The sequence below is a fragment of the Perna viridis genome, chromosome 7 (genome assembly GCF_037379345.1).
Source record: "Perna viridis isolate PV_CMFRI_1.1 ecotype Kerala chromosome 7, ASM3737934v1, whole genome shotgun sequence".
In the NCBI taxonomy this organism is placed as follows: Eukaryota; Metazoa; Mollusca; class Bivalvia; order Mytilida; family Mytilidae; genus Perna; species Perna viridis.
This window is the reverse complement of record NC_142451.1, coordinates 39,253,403-39,264,873: the sequence shown is the minus strand read 5'-3', so window position 1 is coordinate 39,264,873 and position 11,471 is coordinate 39,253,403. Positions and strand designations below refer to the sequence as shown.

The 11,471-nt window shown below is 33.4% G+C and overlaps 1 protein-coding gene across 1 annotated transcript; it reads right to left on the bottom strand.

Annotated features, from left to right (window-relative positions):
- Positions 1-3,138: 3,138 nt before the first annotated feature.
- LOC148612639 (uncharacterized) lies at positions 3,139-11,155 on the bottom strand. Its single transcript, XM_088594292.1, has 7 exons — positions 11,015-11,155; positions 10,203-10,221; positions 7,002-7,115; positions 5,900-6,025; positions 5,315-5,440; positions 3,612-3,721; positions 3,139-3,209 (listed from the first exon to the last, which is right to left on the bottom strand). Exons 1-6 carry the CDS (start codon positions 11,043-11,045, stop codon positions 3,613-3,615), a joined length of 525 nt encoding a protein of 174 aa, XP_088450418.1. The 5' UTR covers positions 11,046-11,155; the 3' UTR covers positions 3,139-3,209; position 3,612.
- Positions 11,156-11,471: the final 316 nt, after the last annotated feature.

Below are 11,471 nucleotides of genomic sequence, written 5' to 3'. Positions count from 1 at the left end.
ATTATAAGGATTGTTATTTATTCATTTATTTATTTTTTGCTTGCATATCCAAGTTTGGGACAATTTGAGCCTGCTCATAATCCACATTGCGATTTCTAAAGCGTACACTGCCACAAAGTAAGTGCATTTCCACAAATTGCCAAAAGTTTAAACAATTCTTAAGAGTCTGTCGCTTTAAAAATCAGGCAGTGGATGAAACACTATTTTAAAAGTGTAATTTGAATATTTGCATCCTCAGAATCAATGAAAATCCAAACCATATTGGTGAATTTGGTTTTAATTTCATTAAAATGCATTTAAAATGAACATTTAAGGGCAGATATCTTTGTCAAAAACCTCATTTTTCTAACATACTATTGAAACATTTCTGAAAAAATCCAGTCATGCAGAGATTAAATAGTAGTCTTTTTAAATAAAGAGGTTATATAGTTCGGTTGTTTTCATAGGTTGAGAAGAAAATTCTATATACTGTGTAAGTGAGTTAAGTGGAGTGATACTTAAAAATAAAAATATGAATGATGTGACAACCAAAGTTGTCGTAAAGTTAAATGATACAAACAACAATAAGATATCATGTACCCGTCAACTCAGACTTAATTCTCACTTAATATCGACGTTACAAAAATGAAATATAACTTCCACTCAAATTGAAGAGTAATCAAGGGAACCAAGATTCTAGGGAGGAAACATATCCAGAAATCTAAATTGATGCAACAGTTTTAAATTTAAACGCTGTGTGTGCAATAGACAAATAAACATATATATTCATATAATGATGATGATGATGATATATCATCATCATCATCATCATCAGAACGAACAACTACATAGGGCGATATAGTTTTAAAGAGTCATCAAGGGAAGAAGGATTCTATCGGAAATCAGAAGAATGTTATTATTGCACTCCAATGCCCCATTCTCGATTACTTTAACATTGATATCGCGTGGATAATAATTTCCTTTCCGCTGGTCACAGCACCAAAACTGTTATCGTATATAGACTCAAATACGCATTAGTAGTGATCGTATATTATGGTGCAAGTAAAACGTTATAGTGGATAGCAATCGTTATACAGTTGATAGGGAAAACCGGTACTGTAAGCGTCCTCTACTTTCCGAGAAACACCCGAGGAAACTGAAGAAGAGGAAGAATTGGGTAGGGTCGGGCAATTTAGCCTCCTGTGGCCCTATGGTTCCTACTCTAGGAGAAGACCACAGAACGGTTCCTTAACGTGCGAGGAACGTCGCATTTTCCCACGGTGCACCACCATGGTTTGCGGTCAGGTTTTCCCTATCATGGTCTGACAACACCAGCATGGAACATACCAGGGTTACCCGATTCCATCTCCTGGGGCATACAACCCAAGCGCCCTAACCCCCGGCCAGGGTTCTCAGCACTATGTAATCGCCTTTTACAACAATCTAAGTGCTGCTGCGGGCCAATTCTTTTGACACCCGGACCCGCACGGGGCTCATAAGAATGAAGGAAACGGTCAGCAAGTAGAGGAGCACAATTTGTTCCCATTGGAATGCCGACCGTTTGTTGAAAAACGTGTTCACCACACTTGACCAAGGCGAAATAGATGGGCTAGTCCTACCGCAATTTAGTGTTTATGTCTTTAAACCGTTCATTAGCATATATGATTTAAGAACTTTGTTGCCAATCCTTGTCTTTTTATTACCAGTTTGAATTTGTAAATTCAACTGATTGATTTTATTTTTTTTTTAAACTCACGAGGGGACTTGATTAAAACGTTTGGCTCACAGTTTGTTGCATTGAAATGAAAAAAAAATAGCTAGGGAATCTTGTTCTTGAGATTAAGGAAAATAACCTTCCCGAGAATAAGAGTATTTCCGAACTTGATAAAGATTTATAGCGCTTTTGCTAGGCAAAAATACTGTATACAGATTCAATTGACTAAATTCCGGATATGCAATTCATTTTGTGGATTAAATGTTTTATAGAAAAAAAACCAAAACAAAATGGTTCACCTGTCAAAACATTTTTTTCTTATACTGATATGAGACTATATTTTATTATACAGATCTTCCCTTTGTCAAATCCTTATTTTTCCGTAGTGTGCAGCCGATAAGTTACAAAGAACATCTAACGTTCGGAACAAAGTAAATAATAATGTACTCATTCGTCTTGTATTTGAACTTCCTTTTGACTCGTAGCATGTAAAGCTAGTTCAATACCGGTTTCCTTCATAAAATGACTCGTTCAATATTTTTGTGTCATATACACTACATTGTAACATGTACTGTATTAGAAAAAAGATAGCCGACGGTGAGAAATTTTACTAAGCTTCTACATTTCTTTCAAGAAAAAATAACACATGGCTCGCAATTCAAATTTTGGATACAATTTTTGAACGCTATTTCAAGTTTTCGATACCGTTTTTTTTTTTAACGCCACTTAGTTATTAGTATTTGGCCAATCGGGAAACAGAATTGCGATCAGGTGACTTGCGTTTCTATAGAAGAGCGTCCTTAAGGTCAAAGGGTAAAAAGCAAAACTATACCGACTGCGTCGGAAAAAGGCTATTTCCATTGCAAACTATAAATTCAAAAAACTCCTTTTATTTTCTACCCCGTTATATTATACACAGCACTTTGTTTTCTTTTACCGAATACCCGGGCACTTCGTGATATAGGAGGAGGTGACTCGCTAACTTACGTAAAACCCCTAAAGCTTATTCAAAATCAGTTACAGCTATCGTCTTTATTTACAAAAAAATCTTCTATTAAACGTTCTTTTGAGCAGATAATTCCAAGTATTAAAATATTTATTCCTGTATTCGAAGATATTTACGATTGAAAAATGAAGATTGTTCCATCTCGACAGATGGATATGGTAGTTCCGAATGGCTTCCAGTCAATTTAATTTCCTTCAATTAATCTTACAAATTAAAATGAAATGTCACTTCCGAAATGAGAATACTTAAAACAGGAGCTACCACAATCAAAGCAATAATCAATGGAACGATGGCCAAAGGTCAAAGGTTAAACCAAACAAGGCCGAAAGAGAACCTAAACACTGCATAAGGAACCAAGACAAAACACTCAAGAAATGTATTAACTAGAAATAATAGGTAATTTCGCCCTCCAATCATGTCGACAAAGTTTCAAAGCATGTGACATTTTGTTATTTTTTTAATTCCAACTAAACAAAATAAAGCTGGTGACCATCATCCGACCAATAACACCTAAAATGGAAAGTTAAAGATAGCAGTTATCGATACCGTTATCTGACGTAGCAAATTATATAGATACCGCAAAACAATTAATGAGCAACGCGAAATCGTCCAAAAGAAATATGATCAACTAATTGCAATCGTATCGTTTGAATACCACAACAATCGGGAAATTTATTGTGGTGATCGTATATCTTTCTTTTGCTTTTCATATTTCAGTAACATTAGCGTATTTTCTCTACGTATAGTATATAAAGATAGGAAACTTCCAATTAATGAATGAGTTGTGATATGGCTTTTTGTGATTCAACAGACTTAAATACCTAGAAAGACGGACACAAAACCATGTTAAAAAGTAATACTTAATTGCGTACACAAATAGTAACGAATGGTCAGATATATTTAAGCTTTTACCTTAAGCTTCATGATGACAGTGGCATTTGCCATGTTTACATTCTGCAAGAGAGTCTCCACAGAAATCAGTACAGTCTGTATACACAGTGCAATCTACTGTATTACGTTTTCTAAAAAAATAATTAAAAAGTTGATAAAGGCGTCATGTTCACCAATCGGATAGCCATCAAACGTTAAACGTTGAGGTTCAGAAAATTATGAAAAAAGCAGAAACCGTTTTTAACAAGTTGTTACTAAGAGGTATTTTAATCTTTCTAGCAACCTAACATTCTATGGCATTTGAGTCTGATATTAGTTGCAACGAATTACGTAATTTCCGAAGTTTCGAAACATCGTCTGAAGTTCGGAATTCACTCAAGACGCTGCAACCAGCCCTCTCAGAAAATTCATGAATCTTGCACAGTCGAAAAAAAGGTCAATTCGAAGTTATCCGCTTGTAAAACGACGTCTTATATGAATAATGTCGGAGAATTTCTAAAAGTCTGTGGGAACACGAACAATTGCGTGGAGCTCGGGTTGTAGGGGTTGGAATTTTTGGATGTTTGGTACGCAACATTTTGCACGGGACAATAGTGCTAAGGAAATATCAAATGTATGAAATAAGTTTACTTATTCAAATCTATAAAATGATCCCAATTTGATATCATTGTTCAACGTGCATTTTGGGTTAAATTCGGCTCTAAAGAAACCTTTATTTATTTATTTTTTTTGGTGATGAAAAACATATAAAACGCACTTTTAAGTCATGTCTTTTGCTGTTTTATTATTTTTATTAAATGTTATGACTTTCTATAAAGTATCGTGAATTTTACATTTATATTTGTTCTCGTGTTACCCAGTTCTGCGTACTTTGAGTATGATTTTTTCCACTGATGAGCGTATGTCTAATGGTTACACAGGTTTAAATAAAACATTAACATTGATGTAAACAACCGTATGAGTCGCATATGTTAGTTTTCATAAATATGTTAGAATCACATTCATGGGTTGATGCTCTTGTAGAACAAATCTCTTAAAAGAAATACCTAATGATTTATAATGTTTAACTGAAAGTGCTACTTGCTTAAATTGTAATGATAATCTTTCTCATATCGCTAATGATTTTTTATTTATAATCATACGATATCTACATACCCAGCCTCACCATGGTTGTAATGGTCATGGTTTGGAACACAATGACATGTATGTAATGTTGTACAGTGGGGAGTGTCATGTGCATTAGTACATGTGCAGTCACCGTCCACGTGACATTTTACATTTTTTAGAGGGGGGGTTTGGGGTTTTTTTTTTTGTCAAATGCCGTCTGTAAAGTGTTTGAATTTTGTAACAGAAAATCCGTCTTAATATAATTTTCTTCTAAATATTCTTTTAGACGAAATAGGTAAATGGTCTTAGGGTCAGGACATTTTGTTTGACCATTTCGGGGGTTTCCAACTGTCCGGAAATAGCAAATAGCATAAAACTCTTGCTATTTATTTTATTTTTTTTTTTGTCCGAACTGGTTTCGTCTTTGTCTACCTAAATATTTTCTGAACATCCAGAAGACATGATTAACTATCGAAATTAAGGACAACAGGCAATCCCAATTATGTAATTGTTTATGTAAATCGAAGTATGGTTTGAGATTTGTCTTTGCAATCTTCATTTATTATATAAAATGAATTCGTGCTCTTACTCGTGCAAAATAAACCTAATTTACTTACCCTGCTCCACCATGATTACCGTTGTCGTTTGGTGTACATCCACATTGATGATTTGTACACTCTGGAGTGTCATGTGCGTTTGTGCATGTACAATCAGAGTTCACGTGACATTCTACTGCTCGTTTCCTGTCAAACAAACGATACCTTATATTTTTGGTTGATAGCCTTAACTAATTAAATATTTTTCTATGGACAAAATCACCGAATTATAGGGACGGGGTGTCGGCGATGTCCTATATTCTGTAGAAACATTAAATGGCTCACAATCATTATGCCGGAAGTCGCGTATTTCAAAAATGACGTATGCAGTTAAAATTATTTGAACTTTTAACGCACACAGCGTGTGTTATGGGAAGTCTCGCATGTTCTCGTTGTACAATTTCAGCTATATAACAACATGGTAATGCATTATCAACATGTCAAATGTTAACACAGTCTTTAAGCCTTAAATAATATAAAAAGACATATGACGGTTCATATAGATTTTCTCGATTTATTTCTATTAAACCACTTTATTCGTCCTTTTAATCAGTTTATTATAACATAATACACATGCCAAAAAGAACTTAAATGGTGTTAACTCACCCTGCTCCACCGTGATTACCATTGTCGTTAGGTGTACATCCACATTGATGATTTGTACACTCGGGAGTGTCATGTGCGTTTGTGCACGTACAATCAGAGTTCACGTGACATTCTACTGCTCGTTTCCTATCAAAAGAACCCCAGATAAATTAACTGTGTTTATACTTCTTAAAGTTTGTACATTTCAGAAGTTCACATAATACTATTAAGTTCATACTGTACAATAGACTTTCCGTTTATTCGTTCGAAAATTCCAAAGATCTTCTGGAAAACCTCAATTAAGAACTAATATAAGAAAACAATATCATTAAAACCTCTTTATACTTCTATTTCCCATACTCATTTAAAATCACGGCTCAAAAACATTATACATCGTTGTGATTAAAACAAACCGGTCAACCTAGATATAAATATGTAGTTCTTGGTAGAGATTTCCAATATTTTGTGAAAAATAATCTCAAATTATCTACCAAATATACCGAAGAAAATGTTTTCAAAATGTTGGAATTTTTTATTTAGAACATATTTGTCCAGTGAGATGGGTGCATTTTTCTACAAACGGTCGGCATTCCAATGGGAACAAATTGTGGTCCTCTACTTCTTGCTCACCTTTCTCTTCACTTCAGAGTTTTAATATACGTATTAACTCTTTTTTTATTTGAATTTGTTTAGTTTTTGTAACATGTTTGATTTCATCGGGAAAAATGCTTTTATAGCAATTTGTTTTCCTTGATAAGAAATTATTTCGTGGTTTAAAAGAAAAAAAATTAAAACTTCGAAAATTGGCACGCCTTGGAGAGCATATCTTGTACAAATAAAAGTTTCCAAATCAGGTGTGTGTTGTTCGGGAATTCGGAATGTTACTATGGTAAAAAATCTAGATATTGTGACACGAATCGCCTTTTGGATGAAGATTGTACGGGAAAAGAAGAAAGAACTTCAGAATGATTACATATCTTTAGATTACATAATAAACCATGTCTAGTATCTTTTTGCCACAAGTAAATATTCTATATGCATCTAGTAGCATTAAGTTAGTTAAAGCATAAACTTAGGTTTAGTTTTTATCCTAGGGAACATTTTCCGACTGAAAAAAACTTACCCATGACCATGATTTGGAACACATTGGCATGTATGTAATGTTGTACAATGGGGAGTTTCATGTGCATTTGTACAGGTGCAATCACCGTCCACGTGACATTCTACTGCGCGTTTTCTATCAAAATATAAACAAAATCGAATTTACAAGATACCATTTATTTCCGGAAGGTCAAACATAAATCATATTTGATTCCGAATTTACTTTTTATTTCGTTATGATATTTGACCTAGTCCCTTTATTCTCTTCATGTGAATAGTGACGAGATACCTTAATGTATATCGTTTTTATCGTTATTAAGTATCACTCCAGCTAAGGATCATGCAAAATGTGATTCATGGGTAAAAAGCCTACATATTTTTATTTTTGATATTTTGTTTGAAATGTCATAGTGAACAGAAATTAACATGTGGTTTTTCATAAAATCATATAGAATGCACTGTAGATTTTAAAATTAAGGGATATAACTCTGTAAATGACGCTCAAATACAATAGAATCAATTGGATTTTCAATGTTGATTATCCCCTAAGAGCAGGCAGATTTGAATGAATAATTACACATTTCAAAGAATAGACCCATAAAACAACTTAATTACAAAAATGAAAATATGTAGCCTTTTTTGTAGTGTATCACATTTTTCTGGTTTTGCATGATTCTTATAAAAACAGCTACTTAACTCCTTATTCATGATAATTTCATTTCCCAGCTAGTATAGGGAGAATGAAGATCATCTCTACAATTACCTTTATGCCATTGTCAATGGAAACACAAACACGTCATAGGCAATATATCGATAAGCAGAATACCATTGGTAATTTTTCTCTCGTTGATAGAAAATCATGATCTACACTAAGAAATCGATGGTAAAGGAAAACGTTTGACCACACTTTACAACAAACGTCATGATTTTTCATTCAGAATTGTCAACTTTCCTTTCATCTGTGGCAACATCACTTCAGAACCTGCGTATGGAGTGTTCATATCATAACTCATACGTTATGCCAGAGCTTGCCAAAACTAAAGAGTTTTCTAAAAGAATTCTAACAAATAGGCTTCTGGAACAAGGTTATGTTGCTACAATATTTAATTCATCACTACAGAAGTTTTATGGTCGTCATCATGAACTCGTGGATGGATACGGTGTATCCATCAGCTCCCTGAAAACGGATTTGTTCAACGTTTCATAGTTTTCCTTTCCTCTTTCGTCTACCCCGGACTTGACTTTTTATGAGCAACTCGGCGGGTGTTTCTAGAAAAGCAGAGAACCTTACCCTACCGATTCAGCTGGTCCATGCTCCCAGTTTTTAGTGGAGTCCGAGTTGCTCATTTACTTTTGTCACTTTGTTTGTATGATTTTAGTTACTTTATGTTCTTTGTTGTGTATGTCTGTTTTCCATGTCTGGTCTTTGTCCCTGGATTACATTTATTTGATTACCGCTATAACATTGGTTCCCTTGATTACTCTTTCAAACAAGATTAACTCGGAAAGACCAATTGTTATCATAATACATCTGTAAATATATTGTAAGGTAATTTTGTAACTTTTTTAAATATTTATACAATGTGATTCGATATCCAAACTAGTTCATTAGTTTGGAGGCTCCATCACGCACCCAACCACTTCCCTCTAATCAACTTCATTTTGAATTTCATGTTCCTTTATACTACCTCCTATTTATGAATCAGCCATTTTAAAGTTTTTTTCTGTATAAGCCTTTACGTGTACATCACTCTTAAAAAGCTAAGATTTATGTGGCTCAATTGTACCAGGATCTAAATTTATCCTGTGATATCACAAATGGCGAAACTAAATATGTATAGTTAACATCATGCAGCCCTGTCAGCTTTCTCGTGAAAAAATTTGTGGTCACACGTACGGTTTTTGGGTTAATTGTTACAAGAAGTATTACAAATAAAACACAATAAATACTTTTGGGTTCTTTTGGTGACTTATGGTGATTTTGGTCGTCATTTGTATCACAAAATTCCGAGAAATGGGGTGTTCTATTGAAAGTAGCATAAATTCGATTCTACAAGTTATAACGCGTCAAAAAATGTCGAAAAACTTTTTTTTAATGTAAACTCACATTTATAACTAAATTAACGATGTTTCCAACGTATCTGCCTAATCTAGGTCCTTTAGTTTCGTTTAAGGTTACAATTTTATCGTAAAAAGGGGAATTTCGTCATTTTCAGATTGCTTCTACTTCGCCCATTCTAACAATCTTTCATATGATACAGTAAATTCATACTGTATAAAGAGAACTTAAGTTATAAATATCTGAACAATTAAAGTCCATATAGGTGAGAAATTGCCATCCTTATCACTGGAAAATACCCAATTAAAAATTCTCAAATCCTCAATTAAAACTAAAATACTACTTTTACATGTAATCGCTGTGTAAAGCCATCTAGCGCATTATCAGCTTTGACATTCATGTATACAAAATATTTGCTATTTCCAGGCGAATAATTCTTAGTTTTAAAGTAGCATTAATGACCTTTTCACATAAAGGGACATCTTCGGAATTTTCTTCTATTTCAAATATCGTACTTTGAACCAGCTTTTATACGTTCAAAGATATATGTGTAACATCTTTACTTTCAAATAAGCAAAAATGTGAAAATTTGAACTACCTCAAGGCGAAATAATATTACCCCTCAAGTTTATCTCAATATGAACGCATATGACCGAGTGACTTCTTTAATACTATAAGAAAGCTGAGACAGACATTGGGCTGCCTGATGGAACTTATATGTGATAATCTGATTCATTGTTTAAGGAATAAAAATACAAAAGAATTTGGAATTTTGCATAATCGAGGTATAAAATGTGGATGGCCAAACATGAAATAAATACTTCAGTTTAGATTTTTGGCGACAATTTGATTCGTAAATGGGATATATCAGGTTACCTGAAAATAATATTGGAGTTGGTGAGTTGGTTTGCAGAGTTATCTAGTCCACGCACTAAACAATACAGACATGATGAAGTAATGTTATTGCGGAAATATTAAGGAGAAAACATTTAGAGTGTTCTTTTATTAATTGCGGTAAGGATTTATATTTTACTCCTTAATTGCAGACATTTGCCTTCAAATTCAGTATATTCTTTGATTTTGTACTAAAACACTTATTAACAAAGCGGTCAAATTTTCTCATTGCTGGGTTGAAGTACAAAGATTACAACTTATTTCACTTACGTTGCCAGGGAAACGGCGACTGAAATATAAAACAGTTTATATCATGACATCAAACTTAGTATTAAATGTAAGCATTGCTTTCGATATAAATTATCTTCGTACTTATTTTGTGATATTTGTTAATCCTTATGATAATAAATTAAATTGAGAAGTACTCAAAAAAAAAAAAGAAAATATAAACATATTAAATTGTAATTATAAAGAAATGTAATATTATAACTTGTTAAAGCAAAATTGTTATTCGGATTACTTAATACTGAATATGTAAGAATTAGGCAACATTAAGAATAAATGAATCATGCTTAGAAGAAAGAAATAAATTTGACAATGTGGGCACGCAGTTTATGGTCTATTGATAACATTCGTTTAAGAAATGTTAGAGGATTAAGACAAGAGAGTTCTAAGTTACAATAGAATGATAAGGAGAGCTTGGGTTATCTCTCTGTGATGATGAAAGAGTAATCAAGGGAACCACGATTCTAGCAGATATCAAAAGAATGTAATCCGGGGTTAAAGACCAGACATTGAAAACAGACACACTCAACAAAGAGCATCAAAATAATACATACAAAGTAACAAAAGTGAATGAGCAACTCGGACTCCGCTAAAAACTGGGGGCATGGACCAGTTGCACCGGTAGGGTAAGCGTAATTGCATTACATTTCATATAATTTATACATCGGTTAAATAAATAATTACCATTTCTGTATTTAAGATAACTTCATGAAAAGACTTATGTGATTTTTTTGTTTTATCCATAATTCAACCCCTGCCTAATTCTTACAGAGAATTGCACTTAATTTACGCCTTACCTAAAGATGCAAGTACTATGAACACTCTCATGATATCAGATGAAGACAACAGAACAGACCGAACTGTTTCAGTTATAAAGCGATTCTTTATGTGATCTTGATATGACCTTTAGATTAGATTTCCTATATTAAAATATGCCATAGTACGAGGATATCATGAAAATAGGCCAAATCGTACATGTAAGAGACCTCACGTCAGTACCATTTCATGTCAGTCATTACAAACATATGTTTGAACCAAAATCGAAATAGATGGGTTTTGTGTCTATACGAACACCTGGAAACGTTTCTTACAATTATACTAGATTATGTTAATATATTAAGTCCTATGGAAAACATGCATTTCCCTTATGATTTATATTTACATTCTTTTCATGAATTACTTCGGTTGTCAAAAACATTCGGAGCATTTTTTCCTGTGTTTTCAAGACACCATATTTATCTTGCTCCCAGCTTG